At 41.0% G+C, this 24,962-nt stretch overlaps 1 protein-coding gene across 9 annotated transcripts in view; it reads left to right on the plus strand.

The window, feature by feature from the left end:
- VPS13B (vacuolar protein sorting 13 homolog B) overlaps nucleotides 1-24,962 on the plus strand; it is a 714,157-nt gene that overhangs the window by 555,844 nt on the left and 133,351 nt on the right. For all 9 annotated transcript variants that reach the window (XM_053245154.1, XM_053245151.1, XM_053245153.1 and 6 more), the window contains 3 exons: nucleotides 12,133-12,335; nucleotides 19,988-20,195; nucleotides 20,491-20,675. In XM_053245154.1, the coding sequence (XP_053101129.1) occupies nucleotides 12,133-12,335; nucleotides 19,988-20,195; nucleotides 20,491-20,675 (596 nt within the window). The remainder of the gene's footprint in view (nucleotides 1-12,132; nucleotides 12,336-19,987; nucleotides 20,196-20,490; nucleotides 20,676-24,962) is intronic.

A 24,962-nucleotide genomic window follows, 5' to 3' on the forward strand; every position in this document is an offset into this window, starting at 1 on the left:
GCCACTAAGTGCTTGCTAACCCAATTACTAGCTTCTTAGAGTCAAACCTAACTCCCCACCCAGAACACTTAACTGGCCAGATCAGAGCTGGAAAAGTATCCATTTTACAAAACAACTATATGCATGTTTACTCAAAAGAAAGTTCCACTATGTTCACTCCCATGAAAGCGTGTAAAAGATTGCAGCCTTAGTAACTCGGGTTTTGCCTCTCTAAGAATTGGACATTGCTTGCAAGTCCTGAAATTTTGCCAGAATTGAGACTTTTTTCCTGCCACCATCAGGGCAGTCTTGAGAAGGTAGAACTATTTCATCTGTAAATCCTCAGCTTTTGCCAGTACGCTAAATCCAGGCAATTTCCTAAGCCTCCTGCAGCTCCTCATTTCTTGCCCAATTCTTGGACGTTGGCATCAGCAGCTTTGCATTATAGCACTCTGATGTGATTATAGTGGATTCTAATGTAGCATCACTAACTGGTGGGCTGACACTACATCCCAAGTTGTCTTTTGTAATTGCTGTACTATAGGCAATGCCATTGGAAAGGCACAGTGGACAGTGCAACTCCCTCATCTCTAAATGCTTAATCTATGATGCAGAAGCTTATAATTTGGATTCCTGATTGAAAACAAAGTATGGAACTTGGCAAAAGTAATTCAGGACAATAGTTAGAATTTGCCAAGAAATTTACTACATAAATTAAAACATTACAAGTAACCATCTTTCAGTGAACAGAAACAGAAGTTGCACCTCAGCATGATACAAGCAAATCTGGAAATACATTTTTTGCAAGAAGTGATATAGTCCTTAACCAGTTGTAGAATCGTTCTGAAACTGGTGTTCATCCCTGAAACAGAGGTAGAAAATAAAAATAAATGTCATCCCCCAGCAAAAGGAGGAAATCCATTTTTTTAAAAAAATCCTCTCTCCAAGAAGAGAGACTAGCACTCAATGCCTTGAGCTACAGAAAGAAATTCACTGAACTGTGTAGCTGCAGTTCAGAATAACTTCCATTGCTGTTTTTCTTGTATGTAGATATGGTTGTCCCTTCCTCAAATATGCAACAGCAGCAAAATAAATAAATTGTCTGCAAATTACATACTTCTAGTTGTCACAATTTTTCAAAATATTTGTAATATATATGTAAAATATTTGTAAAATATTAGAAATAAATACAGATAATGATGGGTGTTGAGAGAGAAAAGGTGTTCTGCTTAATTCAGAATCAACTGCTTCTCTTGAGAAAACACTACTAAGGTGTTGCCATGGCCCTTGAATGTTGAAGATCTTACAAGTTAGCCTAAGGAGAAATAAAACATCAAATTAGTTTTGACTACCTAAAATAATATGCTAGAGTATCAATTTATTTACAGTACCCAGAAGACCTTTGTTACTTTTAGAAAGAACTGTAAACTCTTTCCAAGACTTGAACAATAGGAAATGAATTCTTTGTCAGTAAAAGCCAGAGGACAAACTAAACATTTTAATGGCCACTGAGGATTCAAGTGGAAGTTCAGCCTGTAGACAGCTATACAAATCACTAACGAACCATAATGAATATTGGGTGTGGGCATCAGGGTCCTGTCAGTTTTGACACCGTGTCCCAAGTAGCTTAAACACAACACTCAAGGAAAGGTGGAGACCTCATCAGGTCTCTAACATCTGGGATTTTATTTGTCATTTTGGCATACCCTACAAGCGCAAAAGAAAGAGTAAAAGGGGATTATCCTGACAATGAAATGAGTTACTGAATCTTGTGATAATGAAAAGCAGAACAATTCTAATTCCTTTCTATGGTCCCTGAGGTAGAGGTGCATTTATAGTTCTGCAGAACTAAACGTAGGAGTAAAGAACAGATGGCCTAAAATCCATGAAATAAGACACCACCTAATCCCAGGACTGAGTACCACTATTAATCCTGGTCAGGTTCCCTACTGTTACTTTATAATAGAGTTCAGAGTTGCTACTGATGGACTGGCATGTCCCTTCCCCACCCCCCAAATTACAAATTAAGTGTAGCTTGCTGATTCTGAAAGAGAAAATGTTCAAAATATATAGGTCAATTAAAAATGTAGTTCCACCTGCCAGTTCACTTAGGAAAGCGCAAAGCAGGGATGACATTCAGATGGAACGGGCTCAGACTGTTTTGTTTCTTTCAAACCCCATTTTTTCCCTATTGCTACATTTATAATGGATGTAATCGCATATCCTCTGAGAAAGGAACATTTTGTTTATTATGTGCTGTGCATGACAGCAGTACATTGGAGTCCTGAGCCTTGCACTTTATATTTTACTATAGTAAGTAAGACTACTATCAAAATGTAGTTAGCTGTTATATTAGACTTTGCTGGAGTAGCTGGGATCTAGAAGATACAAGGGGGACTCAGGAGACCAAGGACACAATTTTGGGGGAACTTCTGCACACGCTGTATCAGGTTTGTGCAACAGAAACAGTGAAAGTTCTAAATGGTTATCTTGATTTAAAATGATCTTTATAACATTTAAAATGTGAGCTCTGCATATTGTTTTAACATCAGCTTCATATTTTAGTTTCTTTACTACTTGGGAAGTTATTAACCAGTATAATATTTTTTAAATAAAGTTGATTCTGGTCTTAATCAACATGATTCTTTGTATAATATAAGCATAAAATAATAGGTAATCAAAAGTGGGGAAAATACATATCTAGAATGAAATGATGATTATTTTGCCTTGAAACAAGACAAAAAATAAGTTATAAAATCACTGACCATCTTGCGATTCCAGGCTATTTAGCATTCAGTATTGGACATGGTGTACCTGCTCAGTCTTTCTTAAATGGAGATGAGCTCATTTCATAGAGATAACCATCTTTGACTTTGCTTCTGATTCATCACTGGCCTGAACTCCATTTGAACCTTGTTAGACACAAAACAAGCAAGACTCCTGGCCCTGGCTATAAAATATAATTAAGCCCTTTTGAAAAGATGCATAAGAGAGCGTTGTGCTCCCCCCTCCCACTCAAAATATATATCCACTACCACCAGCACAGCCAATAAAGTTAAATCAAGCACTGCCTGCAATGGATTAAAGTAATAGATGTCCCTTAAGTTTTAGTGTTTGAAGTACTCAAACCAAATACACTCTCAAGCTGCCAGGGCTGCTATAATGCAGAAGGGACATACATTAATGATGGATTCAAGGTTTTGGTCTGTTCAAGGTCATTAATTTCTGTTTACTGTTGGTAACACATCTTGTGTTTTTACAGAGCCCACATGTGGCCATGTACAATGCTGAAAAACTCTCTCAGTGAAGAATGGTTAATTGGTAATGTAGAAATATAGTACTCATGGGGAGAATGAACCATCACAAGACTCTACTCCACACTAATGTGAAATCCAGTAGTCTAATTCATTGTACATTATCATTGCTAGATATTTTGCACTTGATATCTTCTGTTTCTTTGCTGATGGTGTTGGTCTGGTCATTGCATCTAGCACATTTCTGTATACTGGAGAGCCTGTCCAAGACAAGAGCTCTGTTCTTTCATCTTTTAACATTCAGGTGCGTGGGTCTGCATATCCTCCTTTTTTTATGAGACCACACTGACAATTTTCAATTGGAGGAGCCAAGAATAAACACCCACAGGACCAGCCCTTCCTGCAGAAACTTGCAGTAGCCATTGACCCTTCAAGAGCAGCCAGTTTCAGAGCCCTTCCTCTCTTTCCTTGTTACTCTAATGTGCTTCTGCTGTTCTGACACTGATTCTTTTCTAGTTTTTCTAAACCTGCTGAATGACCAGACCCAGGTATCAACAGCAAATGTTGGAGAAAGTGGCCAATAGGAGAAATACGGAAGGATGGAACAGATAGGACAGAGGAAGTTCACAAAGGAGTGTTGACTCCATGCAACGTGCGCGCACACACACACCTCTGCATGGAAGCTGCTTCTCTGTGGTGCAGTCACACTTGTCTCACATGACTGCAATGCATGTACAAGTATCACAAGTACATGAGAGTCGGGCCAGTTGTTAGTCAGAGCTTAGTTTCTTTTTACCCTGTTAGCCATTGTCAGAGGTCTCAGGCAGGCTTTCCCAGCCCTGCTACATAGAATATTTGGAGGTGCTTGGGATGTATCTGGTACATAGGATCCACTGGAGATGCTTACTAAGAATGAATCTGGGACTTTCTGCATGCAAAGCACATGCTCAATTACTGAGATATGGCCCCTTGTCTAAACTTTGAGTGTCAATCACATGGGAAAGACTCAGGCAGTTTGTACTGCCCATAGCCCACCCCATAGCTGTATTCAAAACATTGCAGCCATGTTGAGTAGCATCATAGGGAAGAGAGAGAGAGAGAGAGAGAGAGACAGAGAGAGAGAGAGAGAGAGTGTGTGTGTGTGTGTGTGTGTGTGTGTGTGTTTGAACTGAGCAATGCCCTGTTCAGGAGTCTTGAACATTCATCCCATATCTCTCTCTCACTCACACGTGCTCTCTCTCGCTCGCTCTTTCGCTCTTGTTAACCTAGTGGTACTCTAAACCCACCTACACCACTCCCTCCCCTCCCCCTGAACGTTCCTCCTTTACCTTCAGCATGGGACATTGTACAGAAAAGCTTAAAGATTTCCAGGGAAGATGCTGCTGTTAACTGTAGAATGAAACATATATACCTTTTTGGCCCTGCTTGTGTCCTTCAGAATACCACACACTTGACTGTAACAGCCTTAGACCAAAAAGCAGGATATGGCTTAAATTAATATGAATTGAGAAGGAGTTCCAAAAGAGCTAGATGGAAAGTGGAAGGGTGCTGTAAGGCTTTTTCCTTCCTACAGTAACCTCATGTAACCAAATAGTTTTGTAAAATTAGAAAAAGTACGGACCTTTAGGATTTTTATGCTTAGAATGATATTAATTCAGTAAAAGGAGATGCTGCTATATTTGCCTTAACTTATTTGGCCCCATAAATGATCCTTGTCTTACATGTTTTAATATAAATTCTGTCTGAAATAGTTAAAAAACCAATCACCACCACATAGTTAAAAGCTGCCTTTTGTTTTGTATAACTCTAGCCTTTAAGTAATTGTTATGCAAATCTGTGCCTGGATAGTATCCATCAAATTCTTGAAGATTTTTCAGGTAGTGATAGATCATTTCCAGCTGTACTAAGAATACCTGGATATTCCTTGCTAGCATATGTCATCCCAGTCTAATCTTTATATAATGACATACAGAAGCCTTGTTGTAAAGAAACCTGATTGCCTTTTGCTCCATCAGCACGGTGGTGCGTCCAACTGCTATTATAGATCAAAGCAGAGCCTCACAATGTAAGGCTGGCAGCATTTTGTAAACATCATCCAAAGCAAGTGGTTCATTTTTGTTAGTCTTCCTGAAAGGCTATTTTTAAAAGTTGTGAAACTGTTTGCTTCTCTCGCTAAATGATTGTACTCCCGGAGAAGTATGCAAGCACCCAGCACCCAGCAAGCAGCAACTGAAGCAGAGCATGTTAACTTCTGCATATCACAACAGCCGTTTAGGAAGATACATGGATTCTGTGAGCTGCCAGATCAAGTTGAGTTTAAATGGTTGCCATGATTTAATCTGTTTAAACAGAAAACAGAATTCTGCAGTAGATTTTTGAGAGGCCTGGGAGAGCTGCCTAAAGCCTCCTGTGTGTGGGTGAGGAGAAGGGAGGGGGAAAGAACTCTTATTTCATCTTTCCAACTAGAACCGTCAAGTCATAGGAAAGTAACCTTATAAGTTCAGCTCCTACTTTGTAATTCAACCAGGTGCTTAGGAATCCCAAAATAAGACTCAAGGGCATGTTGAGATGTTACAGTGGTGTTTCAGCACTCCTTCCCTTTAGGATGCAAATTACCTCCTTCCACAAGTGTCAGCCTTTTGGGATTTCTTTGTATGTGATGCTCCACTGAAAGGAGCTTTGCTAAAGCCCATGTCTTATTTCACTCACCATTACTCTTGCAGTATGTCCATAGCTGTCTGTCTTCAGCTGTTTTTAAGTACTTCTTTTAGCTCCCTCATGATTGCACTTTGTGTGACTTCTGACTGCTTATTCCTTTCTTAGGTTTTTCCCCCTTCCCCTTCATTAGGTGCACTGTGATTTATACAGCAAGATTTATTTCATTCCAAAGAGGGAACAGAACAGCTGAAAAAGAAAGTTATAATGTCCTTGAGGAAAATGCTGGCTCTTAGTAGGATTTAAACAAAAAGAAAAAGAAAGGAATTAGTTTTAAAATGGCCTTGCATCCCACTGCTCTTGCTTTGCACAATGTAAATCATCTTCATTTGAAAATCATAGATGCTTTTTTCTTTTTTGGATCATTGGGACTTGAATGAAATTCATACTGCTTGGAAAGAATATTCTGTCTCTTCATCACTTTCTGATATTCCCTACATATACTTGAATATGCAATGTTTTCCAGCCTTGATGATGATGTGAGCTTCTAAACATGCCCCAAAAGTTGGAGGTATAAAATACACAAGTCTTTCTTGAGCTAGCCTATGTAATATTAAGATCTTACTGGACCAAGTAAACTAATCTGCAACTTTTTACATGTGCTAGTGCAGTCATATTAATTCTTTTTCAAGTGGGGGAGACTTTGGCAAAAAATCCTCTTCACTGTAAGAGCCATTTTGCACTGTGTTGACCTCTGCACATTACTACACTTTTCTCAGTGCTGGGGGGGCCCTTTAAGAGAGATGGAGTCCTCTTTTAAGATCTCTCTGGGCAAAGTGCTGGGAAGGGCTACACTTCCCAGCACTTTGTGTATGTTTTCCAAGATGGTTGAGGGCCCAAGATGGCTCAGTTTCCCTTAAAGTAGCCTCCCCGCCTCCATGCACTGCATGGTGAGAATGGTGTCCCCACTTGGTGACAGGGAGACTATGCAGAATGTGTATCTTTGACCGAAGCTTCACATGTGCCCAGTAAACAACTACAGTTATCCCTTAACAACCACGGTTTTACAAACCGCAGTTTTGAGTATATGTGAATGGGAAATTGTGACAGGTCTTGCCAACCACGACCTCATCCGTGTTTGATGAAGTTTTTTAGTGTTTTTGGAGAGGTTTCAGCGATTTGGGGGTGAGTTCAGTGGTTTGATCTGCTCATTCTTCTTTGGTGACTCTTGGCAATAGTACAGGATTTTTGTGATTTTCAGCAATTATTTTGTATTTTTCCCTTTTATTTTTAGATCTTTTTGTGGTCATGTTTCCCCTAACTTCCTGTTTCCCAAAGAGTTTAATACCTTGCCAAACACGAATTTGCCAGTGGCGAGGTTTTGCCAGAATGGAACCCTAGCAGTGGGCGAGGGATGACTGTAGTCATGGAGCTGCACTTAGGATTGATGAGGGTCGCCACTGCTCCCCAAACCTTCCAATACTGTGCTGGTGAAAGAGAATGTGGCCCAGGGTCCTTTGCAATACACTAGGACACCACATTCAGATCTTATGGAATATTGCAATCATTCAAGGGATACAACTTTCAGATGGTACAGTCCAGCTATTTAGGTCTTAGTGTCCCATGGATAGATCTATCTATCTATCTATCTATCTATCTATCTATCTATCTATCTATCTAATTGTTTGATCTATCTACTGCCTTTCATTAAAATAATCTCGAGGTTTACGATACAGTGGTCCCTCTACTTACGAAATTAATCCATTCCGAATGCACATTTGTAAGTTGAAAAGTTCGTAAGTCGAAAAGCGGTTTCCCATAGGAATGCATTGGGAATGGATTAATGCGTTCCGGAGCCTAGAAAAAAGACCCAGACCCCCAGTAAGGCTTGCAAACTGCACAGGAACATTTCTTTTCAAGAATAAACAGGTAGTAAACAGGCAGGCAAGTCAAGGAAACCGCATGTAAAATTCGTAAGTCGAGGAAACCCCATCTAAAAATTTGTAAGTCGAAAAAACCGCATCTAAAACTGGATCTAAAACTGCCGTTTGTAACTCGAAAAATACTTATGTCGAGTAGTTCGTAAGTCGAGAGACCACTGTATTTTTTTAAAAAAATACAAAACTATTAGGCAGTTAAAAATATAAATATTAAATTGAAATATAAGGGGGGAAATATAAATCTATTTTTTAAATTTAAAGAACATATTTATTTATTTATTAAACTTCTATACTGCCCAACCTTTCGTCTCTGGGCGGATAACATAAAAACAATTAAAACACACATAAAAAGTTAAAACAAGGCAACAATTTAAAATCAGCCATAAAATTAAAACAGATAATTTTTAAAAGCTGGGAAAGCTTGGGTGAAAAGATGGGTTTTCAGATGGGTTTTTGTTTTTGTTTTAATTGCCAGAGATGGGGAGGATCATATCTCAGCAGGGAGCGCATTCCACAATCTTGGGGCAGCAACCAAGAAGGCCCGTCTCTGTGTAGCCACCAGACGAGTTGGCGGTAACTGGAGACGGACTTCCTCAGGTGACCTCAATGGGCGGTGTGGCTCATAGTGAAGAAGACGCTCTCTTAAATACCCAGGGCCTAAGCCGTTTAGGGCTTTATAAGTTATACCTAGCACTTTGTATTTTGTCCGGAAGCCTGTTGGCAGCCAGTGAAGAGCACAGAATCTTTTAGAGTAAGACAGAGGATGGAGGCCCAAGGATATGCTGTGTGTGTGTATCCCCCATGCATATTTATTTGGGAATAGGACTTGAATTTGGCTTCCTATCTTGATTAAGCAAGACTTCTGGTTATGTAGGATGGCTTGATTTACTTTTCGGGTTGGGGGAGGGAAGGGAACACAGCTGAAGTACATGGCAAAGGTCCCAGATTTCCTCTGGCATCTAGGATTGCCAACCTTCCAGGGCTGACCTACAAGAATCTCCAGGAATCGGCATCAATCACCAGGAGATCTTTGAAGCCATCCTGGAGATATTATGGGGGAATCTCCTGGAACAGATTCAGCCAGAGTTGGCAAACCTAATGGCATCTCTGGTAGCAAGGAACTCTAAGAACTTGATAGCTGCTGGGTTAACTAGATCAGTGGTCTGGTAATGGCAGGGGTTCTCGAACTTGAGTCCTCAGGTGTTGTTGGGCTATAATTCCCATCATCCCCAGCTACAATGCCCTTTGGCCATTGTGGTTGGGAATGTTGAGAGTTTTAGTTGAATAACAATTGTTCAACAACAATTCTTTGCCATAAGCCCCACTACCTGTTAAGATCATCTGGAGAGGTTCATCTGCAGTTGCTGCCAACTCGTTTGGCAGCTACTCGGTAACGGACCTTCTCCATTGCTGCCCCAGGATTTTAGAATGCACTCCCTATTGAAATAAGAGCCTCCGAATCTCTGGCAACTTTTTAAAAGGCACTGAAAAAACATTTATTCACCCAGGCTTTTAATTAGATTTATATTTTTAATATTTTTAATATTGGGTTTTAAACGTTTTCAATGATTATAATTGTTAATTCATTTGATGTTTTAAATGATTTTAATTGTAAACTGCCCAGAGATGCAGGTTTGGAGCGGTATAGAAATATTTTAAATAAATAAATAAAATAAACAACATCTGGGGATTCAAGTTCTAGAACTCCTGATATAAGGAAGATTCATGAGTTCACATTATCCTGTGACTGGCCCACTTTGAATTTCTTAACTGTGATTAAGAGTCCCTTATTTACATCTGCTCTGGATATATCTGGAAAATGAGGGCGCTGGTGTCCTGTGCCTTTGCCCTGGCATGTGCACTGCTTCCTAATCCATGTACAGATGTTCTTTGAGTGTGGCACCTGGGCAACACTTGTGCTGGGCCTAGGGTTTCTTCTTCTTCATTGCTATCAAATTCAGTGAATGCTTTGAGCATGTATTTGCAGGAAGGAAAAATTGGCTCACGGACATTATTGTTCTGTAACATAAACCTCAGTCTTAAAGAGCAATAATTCAATACATTATGAAATTATTCTTGGCATGATAGTTGCATTTGGAAATTTATATTTAGAAAGCAGATCCATTTTTTCCTAATTTCAAAAAGAGATTAATAAGTAAATCCTTCTGCTTCTCCTTCCACTACCACATATTTGATACAGGTGTACATACATTATACATAGAATAGAGTTCTGACTTAGTAGGATTTTTTTAAAGCAAAGATTTGAAAATCTGATTCCTTGAAACAGCTGTATATTGTATCCCAGTCTTTCAACTTTTATAAATATTAAATTACATTAGAAAAATAAGCCGTAGGCATTACAAATTAACTGTGCCGAAATTCAATATTTGCAATGGCAATTCCTTATATGAATAGCAATGTTGGTACTGAGGGAGTGAACCCTTGGCCCTCAGATCCAGCATGGAGCTTTTTCATGTCTCTGGGCTGCAAATCTTATACATACTTACCATTGAACTCAGTGGGATTTACTTGCTCAGTAGACATGCATTGTCAGTAGACATGGATGGCAGTGGCAGTGTATTGCATATGCAGATTTGAAAGACTTTGAATCACAGTGGATTTTTAGGAGAGGTTTCTCTTAAAGAAAATGTATGTCATCAATCTAGCAAAGAAGTCACTTAATGTGTTACAAACAGTATAAACTGCAAGTGGAGATGATATTAAGCTTTTTTTAAAAAGCACCTGTGAATACATGTTATATAGTTTTGTATTAGTCTGCTAGATTTTAACTGAAGGTTTCATCAAACAAGCATTGTTGCTTTTACATATTGTGGGTACTAACACGATAAGATCAAATACCAAGAAATCCAAATAAACACATAGAGCATAATCCACTCAGAACTTTACCTTGCAAATCTTGTTAAAATAAATGGGGCTTGTGCAGGAGAGTTTTGCTGATAGATTGCTCCCCTGCAAGAAATTAATTTACAGTGGCCGTTTCCTGAATGAAACATTACTCATATGGGTAAGAATCATAATCTTTGGCAAGCAGTACTTAGCAAAGAAATTGCGGAAATGGTGCCAAGTTAGAAGTAAATAATTCTGGAATCTTAATAATTCTGGAATCTTAGTTGCAAATAAATGGCACAAGCCATAGAACATCTGTTTACATGCACCTTACATCCCTGGCATCTCCAGGTAGGTCCAAGAAAAGTGGGCCAACCTAGTGCATTACATGATCTACCTACACTGGGGGACCAATGGACTAACTCTATAGAAGGCAGCTTCGTATGTTCAGAATAAGTGTTCCAGAGCTAAGTGTTACAGAAATAGTAAAAATGCCAAGTATATTCATTTAAGGGAAGATAGGCAATGACTAGTGTGTTTTGAAAAGACTTGGTAATTTTTTATTCATGTCTGGAATAGGAATGGAAAATTGAATACGCATTGTTATTTTAGTATGCTTTAATCACTGGCTGACCTCCAGACTAAGAGTTGCACACAGGAAGTGCTTCTGCTTTTGCTAGGAGGGAGGGGTGATTTTTTGTGACCCCATACTTCCAGAAAATATGTCCCTGAGGGTTCGGGAACTGACTTAATGAGAAATATTTTGTGGCTGTAAGTTGTTAAGATTGAACATCTTTCTGTATATGCTCTATTTTGCAAACGTTTCTGCTGGATATCCCCCCCTCCCCAAGAAAAACAGAAAGAGCCCAGGGCAAATGTCATTCAGATGCAATTGGGAAAGATGTTCCTTGCTTCTCCTTCCTTCCCTCATTTGTCAGGATTTCTTCTCCCTTTTAAATGCTTTTACTTCTTTCCCTCTTATTCATTTGACCTTTTCTCTCTCTTTCAGCCAATTGTGTCGTGCATTGTGCTAACAATCTGTCAGAGAAAATAGCAAGAAAAGGACATTTGTAATTGTTAATAAAACAGTAGTGTAAATTTGATATATTCCATGAACAGCATTTTTCTGTCTTATATTGTATGACATATAAAGATAAAGCAAATTATACAGAGCTCACCTTTGTCTATACTTGAAAAACAAAGTTAATTTAAAAAAACAACATGAAAATTTGACTGTAGAAGAATCAAGGTCAAAAACAAAAACATAATTGAAAGCTACTAATTTTGCAGGTTGTGGGTAGTTACAAAAGACAAACATCTTGAGTAATGTCTGATAAAGGTTAAGGATTCAGTCTCGTCGAGACGAAGTGTTTTTTTTTTTATTCCCGTGAATAAAAATGAAGAGCATTTATACATACTACTATGTTTAATAACATTTTTCCCCATTTGTCTATTAGGTATAATTAATGGATCATCATTTATGCTTGATATCACTGATTTCCTTATTAAGACAAGTCTCCAGGAAAAAAGCAGAACTCTGGTTGGACCTGTCTATTTTTCTGTCACCGTAGAAGCTAAATGGTGTAAGCACAGTGGCAATCCTGGTCCAGAGCTGTCAGTTCCAAAAGTCCATGTTGATGTGAGAGGTGGACTGATGCAGGTCTGTACATGGTAATATCTGACATTATAAATATATGTGATGTTGAATCATTATGATTTTCTTCCTATGGGCAATATAATGGTGAGTAGCAATAGAAGATGCAGAAAATTTGGTATTTTTAAAATATGGTATGTGTTGTTATTGTTTTTAACCTGGGAATGTGTTTTATGGTCTTATTTATTTATTACATTTACTAGTATTTTTAAGCCCGTTATAATAACGGGCGCTAGCCTTCCCCCCACCTTATGCGTTCTTCATCTCCTTTTCCTTTTGTGTGTGTGTGTGTGTTTGTTTGTGTCCCTGGTGTTGTCTCCCCCGCCCTCTCTGTTTGTTGCTCACTTTCTTTTTGTCTTTGTTTTCCTCCGCTGTTGGACTACAATTCCCATTGCTTTCAGAGAAGAAGCGAGGAGCTCGCGAAAAGAGCTCCTCTCTATGCTATGCTGCTGCCCAGACTGTTGTAATGGATGCAAATGACGCAACAGGCGTCCTTCGCGTCCATACCGGCAGTCTGGGCAGAGGCTTACCACAGGGAGAAGCTCTTTTTGTGAGCTCTTCAGTTATTCTCGGTGGAGTTTTTTTTAATTGTGGTTTTTGTTTTTGGACGATTGCTGCGGGCTGCAGTGGGCAAGTTGGGTTTGGGCAGCTGGTTGGGTGGGAGGGCGATAGGCGGGGCGGCGCAATGTTCAAGGGCGTTCTTGTTTGTTCATTTTTGGGGGGGGATGCGGGGAAGTTGTTTTTCGGCTTCTTGGAGGGTGGGTGAGCGGGCAGTATTGCTCTGCTGTATGCCGTTCTGGTCGGCGTGGCAGGCCTCGTTGGCGGCTTTGCCGCCACCTTGCCCAGCTTCCCCGTTCTCTGTTTTGTTTTCTGGCCGCCTCCATTGGCCCCAGCTTTTTCGGGGCGGCCGCCTCTGGCCGTCTCGTCCTGCCGCCACTAATGGCCGAGGCGGCGGCTCTGCCGCCGCCTCGGCCAGTCTCCCCCTTCCCCGCATTCCTGGCTTCTTTGGCCGTTTTTGGCCACCCAACATGGCCGCCGGGTGCTGGCGGCCGTGTCTCTCTTGGACTGTTCTGACTCAAAACAGTCGAGGCATGAATGCACGCTTGGTGTCCGTCCACGGACAGACACCAAGCGTTTTATTAGAGAGGATACATTGTTTTTCAGCCAATATTGGCTCTTACAGCAGCTTACAATTCACACAAATATCAGTTATACTTGGGATACATTGTGATCCCTGGCAGTCAGTTAGTGTCATAGCCCAGATTCCAGGTTCATCCCTCCATAGAGTGTGCAAAGAAGGAGCTGCAGATAGTGGCTGGCCAGTGTCAAAGATGCCAGCCCTCAGCCGCAGCCCCTCCATTGGTGAGAAATGACACATTACTTTGTGCATTCCCTAATGAACATTCAGTCAGATTACTAGCAAAACCTTCTTTGCACTATTGGTGCTGTGCATGTATTTACGTTTTATTATTCTTACTACCCTTCCCCCAAGAAGCGGTGGGTGACATACACAATTCCCCATTTTATCCCCACTGCAACTCTATGAAGTAGTTCAGGCTGAGAGACAATCACTGGATAATATACAGTGCAAGAATATTCTGGTAGAGTGAGAGAGTAGCCTAACAGAACTTCCCACCTAAATGCATCTGTGCACCAGGAAAGAAACTATTTTTGACATTCTCCCCTTCCCCAGAGGAAAGCTGCACAATCCTCATGGGCATATTTTCTGATAACACAGAGGACTTCCTGGGGAAAGGGAAGGCATCATAAATTGCCCCTTATCTGGTCCACTGGTCAGTTACTTGGAAAGTGGAACATAGGAAGCTGCTTTGTTGCAAAGCAGACCATTGGTCTGTCTGGTTACGTATTGTCTACACAGACTGGCAGCGGCTTCTCCAGTGTTGCAAGCAGGAGGTCTCAGGGAGGGAACTTGGAATCTTCTGTATGCAAGTTCTTCCCAGAGCGGCCCCATCCCAAGGGGAATATCTTACAGTGCTCACTCATGTAGTCTCCCATTCAAATGCAAACCAGGGTGGGTCCTGCTTATCAAAGGGGACAATTCATGTTTGCTACCACAAGACCAAGAACATTAATAATAATAATAATAATAATAATAATAATAATAATAATAATAATTCGATTTCTATACCGCCCTTCCAAAAATGGATCATTATGAAGGGCCACTCAATGCAGCAGCCAGACTGGTCTCTGGAGTAACCCGGAGATACCATATAATGCCTGTTTTAAAACAGTTGCACTGGCTACCGATATGTTTCCAGGCAAAATACAAAGTGCTGGTTATTAAAGCCCTGAATGGCTTAGGTCCAGATTACCTTAGAGAGCACTTTCTTCTGCATGATCACCACTACACGTTAAGGTCATCTGAGGTGGTCCATCTCCAGTTACCACCAGTACGTCTGGTAGTGACTCAAAGGCGGGCCTTCTCTATAGCTGCTCCTGGGCTGTAGAATGCACTCCCAGCAGAAATCCATAGTTTGAGTTCATTGTTGGCCTTCAGGAGAGCCCTTAAAACCGATCTGTTTGGCCTGGCCTTCCAGAGTTTCTAAATTGTGTTAAATGTTTTAATCCTCTCTAATAAAAGCCTTGGTGTCCGTCCGTGGACGGACACCAAGGCGTGTGTTCGTGCCTCCCTGGCCTGTTCTGCGCCTGCGCGAAGCGCAGGCGCAGAACAGGGCAAGGGAGACACGCTCGCCGGCACCCGGCAGCCATCTTGGGCGGCCAGAAGCGGCCGCCCCGAAGAAGCTGGAGAGGAGGCGGCGGGAAAGTGACCAAGGCGGCGGCGGAGCCATGGCAGAGGCCTGGCCGCCGCCGCTTACCTGGCTTCTTCAGGGCGGCCGCTTCTGGCCGCCCAAGATGGCCGCCGGACGAGGCGGCCGAGAAAACGATGCGGTGGTGGGCCCGCCCGGAGCCGCAGGCGGCGGTGGGTGGTGGGCCCGGCCGCAGCCGCGGGCGGCGGTGGGTGGCGGGCCCGGCCAGAGGTGGGTGGCAGGAGCGGGAATGCTCGCGTGCAGAGCAGCTCCCTTCTTAAAGCCTCTTTCTGCACTGCCGCTTTGGCCGAAAAGGACGCCTATTGCGTCCTTTTCGGCCAAAGCAGCAGTGCAGGAAGAGGCTTTAAGGAGTGAGGAGCTCTGCACGAGCGCTCCTCTCTCCTTCTCTACATTGGTCATGCAAGCGATTTTAGGACGTGCTCCCGGGGAGGAGAGGTCTCGGCAGCTGGGAGGGCTGGCGGTAGTTCGGCAGCGGGAGCCCCGGGGGAATGCTCATGGGCCGTTTTGGCCCTAAAACGTGGGGGTGTGGGTTTTTGCTTGGAGGGGGGGAGACAGCACACCAGCCGACAGGGTAGCCCTCACAAGCAGAGAGAGTTCCTTTCCACTCACAGTTCCTTTTCCACTCACAGTGGTGTATAAATAAATACTGTGAGGGCAGAGGGGGGAGAAATACAGAAAATTACTTAAACCAAAAATGAAAATAAAAATTCATGAATATGTTAGAACGCAAGGGAGAAGAAATAGCAAAACACACAAAAAAGGGCGGGGGGATACAGGAAAACAGTAAAGAGAGTAAGAGACAGAGAGATAAAGAAACAGACAGAAAGATTAAACCAAAAAAAGGAAAAATAAATAAAGGGAGGGTAAAAGCTAGCGCCCGTTATTATAACGGGCTTAAACATACTAGTTGTTAATGATTTTCTGCTGCTTTTAAATTGTTCTGTAAGGATTGTTTTTAAAGGACTGATTAGTGGGTTTTATTTTTGTTGCTGTGCACTGCCCAGAGCCATTTGGATGGGGCAGTATATAAATGTTATAATAATAAATAACAGGTTCTGATTGGCAGCTCTCTTGCTGCATGTCAGCCATTGTCCCAGTAAGCTTTATGGCTGAGTTCAGAGTGCAACCTGGGTCCCCCCATTTCTGTTCCAACATTCTAACTACTATACCACACTGATTCTTTTATTATTCTCCCTGGCTGGTCTAGTAAGTGAACATAGATCTTATAAACCATATTGGAAGCATTCACAAGGAATCACTTTATAGTGTTGCACTGTGGGACTTCTATGATTTCCAGCATGCTCAGACACAGTGTGCAACCAGCTTCATAGCTCGTTGAGTTTAATGGCCCATCTTGAGGGTGGAAGAACTTGGGAAGATAACTTGATCAGTTGCTAGATGGTGGAGACTTAGAATGGGATTCTCCCTTGTGTCTCTTCCTCACTGTGAGGACTGGGATAAGTGCATGCTTCTCTTAAGCAGACGTGAGTTTGAAAATGGAAGAGGGTCTCTGGAGTTTACTCACTTCTGCTGCTGCTGCTGCTGCTACTACTGCTTGAGCTGCCTTTCATTTGATAATCCTAAGACAGTTAACTAATGTAATGAAAACAATTAGCACTAAAATGTCAGTACTGTATGTAAACAAAAACAAACAAACAAATCCAGGCATATGAAAACAGTTGGAAAACTGTGCTAGACTCCAATAGCATGGGCATTCACCTTGGTTTAGAATGCAGCCACTGAGCCTTTCTATCAGAATTGGTAGATTGCTTTTTGTAGGCATAACGCTTCCCATATCCCTGCAAAGAGGTCCTACCGGTATTTCTGGCACTAGCAGGGATCCCCTTGTTTCACATTGGGCAATACACACACATTCTTTAATGCTCAGTTCTCCAACTATGGAATAGAGGTCAGTAATTTCCTCCCCTAACCAAAACTTTAGTGAATCACATGTTATTCACTGCGGAGTGTCCAGGAGTGGTTAACCATATTGTTTTCCTTCTCTCAGACTAATTTGGTAGTCATAGTTTTATGTACAAATCAAAGTAACTTCAAAAAGAATAGTATCCATTTTTTTCCCCCTTAAGCACAGCTTTTAAGCAATTGGTGTGATGAGTCACTCATATGCTCCTCTCCCTTCTAATAAAAATGGTTTTTGCCAACATTTTTAACAGAAGGTGTTTATCCGCTCTTCTATGAGTGTTGGGAAAGCTAACATTCCAGAATGATGCCCTCATCTCGAAAATAAGAAGGGGGTGTGCATTAGTTCTTAAAGTTACACCTGCTGATTCTGCACATTCTGGAGCCTCAGCAGAGGAAATATTTAGGGGGCAGCTATTTATTGAATGTGAATGATAGCTTTTGCTTTGTTTTTAGAATCAGGTAAGTGCCTTGAGAAGACAACTATTTAGGGTCTAGGGGTATTGCAGCTATAGTGTAGATTCTTACCTAGAATATGTTTTTGTTCATATGAGGGTCACATACCTGTGAAATGTAAGCTAAGTACTTCCTCCAATCTGTACTTCCTAAATGTTTCTTTTTGTCTTAGTATTTCCTCCTAGTTATGGTTTACATGTAGTGAAATACAGGAAACATGTAGCTTTTAGAACATATTAGTATTAAGGGTTCTCAGTCATCTGGGTTGTCTTCTATACATATAGTATATTTGATCCTAAATGAAACCAAGACTAACAGACTTTTTTGCCTGTTCTTATTTTTTAATCCACTGTTAAGGGTATAAACATTAAATGGATTTTGCTCTTAAGTTAGATTATATGCTTGCTGTAAAGTTGGATTACTAGTATTTCAACTAGAACTCTGTCATTTCAATAGGAAGAAGATGGGTCCCAAGAGCAGAAATCAGTTAGATTTTTCAGAAAATTTTAACAAAGTAACTTCAGTTCCTGTCTTTTAGAACATTAGTGTATTCAGCTTAGTTGGTTGCTCATGGTTGCTTCATTCTTCAGTGTTATGAGAAAGCACCCAAAAAGATTTGTCATACTAACTTTTAGATTCCAGAGATTACAAATCATTTACTATTCAATACCATGCAGATGTGGTTGACTTGCATTCTACATTAAACACACATTTCCATATTTTTGTTGTTAATCTTATAAGTGTATTTCTCTCTTAGACACTCCCTTCTTTTTTTCTGCTATAAAACTTAATGTCAACTTTTCTTTGTATTTTAAATAAACTCTTTAAACTCCTCTTGTTTTATTTTGTTTTGTTTTGATATGGATCTCTCATCTTAAATTATCTGATAATTGGTGTAGCAACATGACTAAGAATGTGACTCAGGAAGTCTCCAGAACAATTCTTACCTCAGCCATGATTTTCCTGGGTGGTCAGTACCTCACAACTTCAGCTGTTCTACTGCTTTGCAACATGGGGAGGAGACTGACCTACCTTACATTATTATTATTATTATTGTAAAGCCAGGATTCCCAATGGTGGGTCTCCAGATGTTATTGGACAAAGGCCAATGTGGCTGGCAGGGGCGTAACTAGGGCAAGTTTAGGGAGACAGTTGTCTCCCTAAAAATAGGGCAAGGGGAGACAGTTGTCTGGGGGCCCACTGCCTTGGGGGCCCCCCAGAGGCAAGTCATATGACTGACTCGCACAGCCATGCACCAGCCTGGGCTTCCTTCAGTTGTATTCATCCTCTGAAATTGATGTGAGTGTTACGACCTGGAGCAACCAGAACAGCATGTCTTTCTCTAGTACCATTAAATGACTTGCATCGTCCACAATTTACAAAACCTTTAAAAAAATAATTTAGGATGATGTTCTATTGTGGCACATAGGTTTTATTATAATATATAAATTTTATTATGCTTTTTGTTACCACTATTCACCCTCATTTAAGATTTTTTTACTTCATGAACTGAGCTTCAGGTGGGGGGGGGGGTGCCATTTTAAAATCTTGTCTCTGGGCCCATTCCGACCATGCTACGCCCCTGACTGGGAGACTACATGTGAGCATTGTAAGATATACCCCTTAGGGGATGGGACTGCTCTGCGAAGAGCACCTGCATGCTGGCATGTAGAAGGTTCCAAGTTCCCTCCCTGGCTTCTCCAAGATAGGGTTGAGAGAGACCCCTGCCTGCAACCTTGGGGAATCCACTGCCAGTCTGTGTAAACAATATCCAAGCTAGATGAACCAATAGTCTGACTCAGTATAAAGCAGCTTCCTGTCTTCCTATGGTTTGCAGTTGAGTTGCTGAACCAGTTTGGCTTTGAATGGTTCATGCACACCTCTACCATATTTCTTATTTGGGCTAGCAGCAGAATGCCAGCTTGCCCTTAATGTGTCCCCTCCATATCTGCATCCTAATGAGCTGTTTTACAATTCTTTGATTTATGGCTATTTTGTCTGTTTTCTCTTGGGTATATCTTTTAAACTTAAACCCTAAAGCCTATAACTCGATATAGTCTTTTCCCTCTCCTTTCACTTGTCCTTTTTTCTGTACAGTCTGAACAATAGTGTTGAGAGATATCTGTGTGTGTGTGTGTGTGTGTGTGTGTGTGTGTGTGTGTGTGTGTGAGAGAGAGAGAGAGAGAGAGAGAGAGAGAGAGAGAGAGAGAGAGAGATTTAAGGAGGTTCTCTATGAGCTGTCATGAGAAAACCAACTGGAAGCAAGTTCTTTGCACTTAGAATGTTTTCTACTATAAATAGCTTCTGCCTTTTTAAGTATCTCAGGACCAGGGTCAGCTTCTAAACCCTTCAAGATGCGTGAGCCTGTTTATCTGATAAGTCTGGAGAATTCCTAGAATAAACTTGCTGGCAATTCATTTGATTTCCTGGTGGCTGAACATAAAATGCTTAAATGTTTTCAAGTTGCTAAATTTGCTGTTCTTTTTTCATAAGGTTTTTTGGGGACAAGAGCATTTGAACTGCTTAGTTCTTCTGCATGAACTTCTGCAAGGTTACCTTGTACAAGAAGACAAAAAAGAGGGGCAGAGCACTGATCAAATACATCTGACACAGATTCCCATGGACAGAAACCAGGGTTCTAAAACTGAACATACATCAGATGATCTGAGAACAGGCTTGTTCCAGTACATACAAGATACAGGTAGAAAGGGTATTATTAAAATATACTTGAATTACAAAATATGTTCAGTAGTAAACTGTTAAATATCACTTCCCTTTAGCAGCACTTTTTTGGTAATTAAAAAAGCATCTGTTAGAAAAAAATACCATTTTGATTTCTTTCCATTTTACTGTGACCTTTTAAAACTTAGGGAAATTGCTTTTTTATTTTCCCTCCTTTTGATCCTAAGGGATTTGTTTTTAACTGCTTTGGTCTCATAAACCAGCATGCTCCCTTTATATAACCAATTACGGCTTTTTTCCTCCTAATTTGATAGAGGCGCAGAAACTACCCAGTGCCTATGAAGTTGTGTTTTACAATGAAACTGAGGATAGTCCAGGAATGATGTTATGGAGATACCCAGAACCCAGAGTCCTTACTCTTGTGAGAATCACTCCAGTTCCTTTCAACACCACTGAAGATCCAGATATTAGCACTGCAGACCTTGGAGATGTTCTTCAGGTTGGTAGCTTTTTTGTTAATTTGAAAAGTGTCTTTTTAAAAGTGCCATTGGAAAGTAATTTTTTAAAAATAAAATCATAATCTATCTGGCTTGAAAGGACAAGCACAAACTTTTGCTGGGATTCCTTCAAGTTGTAGCTTTTGATTTGAGTAATCCTGGGGTGGGGTGGGGTGGGGCGGGAGGTGGATCATAACACAGACTTTGTCCTGTGCAGGTATAATGGTAGCCAGATAAAGATATCAGGACTGGACCAAAAGATCCTGTGCTAGCTGCTGCATCCACCCAGCTTTGGCAGATTTGCTCTAGTTAAAATAAAATGAGGTCCAGTCCTAAAGACCTATACAGAATCCTCAAATAAGCCAGAGTTCTGAAACAGAGTTTACTAACAGATGTGTGCTTATTTCATTCGTTCATGATTGCAATATGTTTTTATTTTGGAAAAAAAATATGTTAAGATAAGCCACTATTTTCTCTGTTTCTCAACCACAAATGCTCTGGGTTTTTTTGTTCTCGTTTTGTTCTTGTTTTATTTTTCCATCAGGTGTTTCTGTTTGAATTCTAATGCATCAGAAGTCTGTGTCTGGCAAAGTGTCTATCCCAGCTGCATATATGCAGTAGATTTGACCTGTCAACCCAAGATGACCAGGGCCTCAATGATTTTGTTAGAGATGTGGCTCTGATAACATCAGAAGGCTTTCCATCTACTTACATTGATTGAGCATATTTGAATGGTTTACATAAAAATAAATGTTAAGTCACTGTAGTTACTCCTAGACTTTAGCTGAAGAAATGTTTCCATTGTCCTTTCTTGTAGAGATCTGAACTACAAATATTATGGAGCCTTATACTCCTGCCCACATGGTAGTCGCAACTATCAGTCCAAACAGAGAACAACATAGTGGGGCCAGGAATAGATACTGTGGCCCCATAGTGGCCAAGAGGAACTAGACAATGCTAAAGGCATACTGGGCCTCCTCAGACCAATAGATCTTTGGGAAAACTCCAGAAAGAGTGGAATGGTGAGGGCTTTTTAGACAAGTAGAAGAGCCTTGTCTTATTCCCAGACTGGAGTGTGTAGCCTTGCTATTGTGATTATATATTGATTTAGCACCATCAGTATGCATGGGGCTTTACCAAGTAGGCCAGAAAAGTGCCTGCCCCAAGGAGCTTACTGTCTGACACAAAAGATGCTATAGTGGGAGGGAGGAACATAGGAAACGGGTAAGACCATTAATCCATCTAATTCAGTATTGTCTACATAAATTGTCAGTGGCTTCTCCAAGGTTGCAGACAGGAGTCTCTCTCAGTCCTTTCTTGGAGATGGCATGGAGAGAACTTAGAACCTTCTGCATGAAAGCATGCAGATGCTCTTCTGCATCTGCAGCCCTATCTCCTAAGGGGAATATCTTAAAGTTCTCACACATGTAGTCTAGGTGGAGGTGAGGGTAAATAGGGAGGACCAAGTTTAGTTACACTGGTTTAGTTTCAGTCAGGGGTAAGTTAACAGCTCTACCTTTGTTAGTGCAGGCTTTTACTAGGTGCTTCATAATGAATGCGAATGGAACTGTAGCTCAGTTTTACCGAATAACAACGTCAGTCATCTCATGTCCTGTAGTATATCCACATTTTTTATTCATCAGTTTATCTCAGAACATTGGGGTGGTACTTGAGGAGAGAGAGGCAATATGCTTTCTAAAGAAAGGAACCGTGTGGTTCCCTATGAAGAAGTCATTACAAACCAAGAATCCACAATACATAAAACTTCTTTCAATTCACCCCTTTGCCCAGTTGCTTTGGGGGTTTGGTGGTAGTTGGCACCCATGGGGCCCTACCACCAAACCCGTTTTGGTGTTCCTAGACACTACCCGTAGTAAATTATGGGCCGATTAGAATCCCCATTATTCCCTATGGCAGAAATAATAATTTAAAAACAGGAATCTAAATCCACACATACTAACATTGCCAAACACAGGAATTTCCCATTGGATTTGCTGGAGAGCTGGTCTACTCATAGAACCCAATTGGTAGACCAGGTCTTCCTTTTAAAATTTGTGATGATAGAAAAGCTCAGAGGGCTGGCATTTGGGGGACAAAATGGAGGCTCGAATCGCTGAATCTATTCAAGCAGAATCTAGGGTGATTCAATTTGACCTTGAATCTGGTCAATACCTTCAAGGGTTATTTGATTTGAGGTCGAATCAGTCAAATTGATCAGATTTGTCAAATCGATTTGGCCACAAATCGATGCAGACATCCCTACTGACTGCCAATTGTGAACTGGTTAATTTTGCTTTGTGCGCCCCTTTTGCACAACCAGTGCTTTCCCAAACCTTACAATGCCAGAGTGAGGTGGGGGGAATTCTTTCATAACCAATGTGGGCCAGAGGGAGGGTGGGGGAATCTTTTCCAGCCCTTGCCTGATCTGACCCACCTCCCACTGGGTGGCTGGTACAAGCCAGGAGCCAGCATTTCAGCTGTGCTCCTTCAACTTCTCACTTCCTTCTGTGCCACCTGTAAAGTCACCCACCCACAATTTGAGCAAGAAGTCAAGGAGCAAGAATTCTTCTTAACATTGATGCTAATCTTCAACTGTGTTAACTTTTTTGCAAAGGGTAGTTGCTAAATCTTTCCTTTAGAGTAGGACATTATAGCATTGATCACATAGTTTAATCTAGGCAAACACTGGTATGGAATATGCATGAATATGAAACAGTATTGTGATATCTCATCACTGGGCAATTTTCTTGGTACTTTGCCAAAGCTGTTATGATCAACCTATGAGAAACTTTATAGATATTGAATGTTTGTCATTTTTTGTTTTAAATCAAGGCCAAAATGCTGCTAAAATGTGCTGCATCACGATAATGTAAAAACTTGTTAAGAAAGTCTATAACGTTTTCTTTTAATGGTGAAAGTGAAATAGAACAGTAATTGGTTAACCCTTGACCTCTTCAGTGTCTTTAAATATTTTCTGCAGGGAAGTAAAAAGATTTGTGAAGTTTTAATGCAAAATACATGCAATGGTATAAAATATCCTGGGTAACCAGTTCAGCTGTACTGAACAAGGCTCCTCTTTTGAGCAAAACCATATTGAATTTATGAGGACAGTTCTCTGGAAGGGTAACATACAAATATTTGATTGACTGATTAGTAAAGCTTCTTCCTATGAGGTTGTTGAATTGAAATTGTTACCGTATTAAGAAGAAAATGGATTTGTGACATAACACCCAAGTATTTCATTCTCTCCACCCCCCAAGTTCTGCTATGCTGCCTCATCATGGTGGGAGGTGTTCCTGGGAGGGATGAGCAAAGTACACCAGGAGGTATACTCCCAGCCGGGTCACCCAAAGCATGAAGGTAATCCCAGCTGCCCAGCTAAAGCAAGCAGGCACCTGTATTGAGCAGCAGTGATATAGGAAAGTATTGGAGCGGATGGTCACATCAGTGACAATGACAAAGGCATCATTTCATACTACGCAGGAGAAGGCAATGGTAAACCACTCCTATATTTTACCAAGAAAACCACATGTATAGACAGAATAGAATGATTGTCCATGTAGTGCCGGATCATGGGCCCCTCAGGTCGGATGGTACCCAACATACTACTGAGGAAAAGCTAAGGATCTCTCAGAGTACCAGTGGTGTTTATGACACGGTTAGATTAAAGCCTTTTGGACGTCTAGTGGCTGATGTTGCCATGTGGGGAAAGAAAATCCAAAGCTGCAAAGACAGAATTACAGTGGGAATGTGGAACATAAGAAGCATGAATATGGGAAAACTTGACACAGTGAAAGATGAAATGAATAGACCACAGATTGACATCTTGGGCATCAGTTAATTAAAATGTACTGGAATAGGACACTTTCAGTCAGAAAATCATACCATTTACTACTCAGGACACAAAAAACAAAGAAGGAACGGTGTTGCTTTCACAGTCAGGAAGGATATAGCAATGAAGTACCTGGGTACAATGTGGTGACAGACTAATATCAATTAGATTTTGTGGACAACCCTTTAACATGACAGTTCTTCAAGTCTATGCCCCAACAACTGATGTAGAAGAAGAGGACGTTGATGAGTTTTGTGCTCAAATTCAGTCTGAAATGGACAGAACATGCAAGCAAGTGGTTGGAGACTGGAATGCCAAAGTTGGAAATGGTAAGGAGGAAAACACAGTCGGACTGTATGGCCTAGGAAACAGAAATGAAGCAAGAGAATGACTTATTAGTTTCTGCCAAGCCAGTGATCTTTTCATTGCTAACAAATTCTTCAAACAACCAAAGCGG

Source organism: Hemicordylus capensis, chromosome 4 (assembly GCF_027244095.1).
Source record: "Hemicordylus capensis ecotype Gifberg chromosome 4, rHemCap1.1.pri, whole genome shotgun sequence".
In the NCBI taxonomy this organism is placed as follows: domain Eukaryota; kingdom Metazoa; phylum Chordata; class Lepidosauria; order Squamata; family Cordylidae; genus Hemicordylus; species Hemicordylus capensis.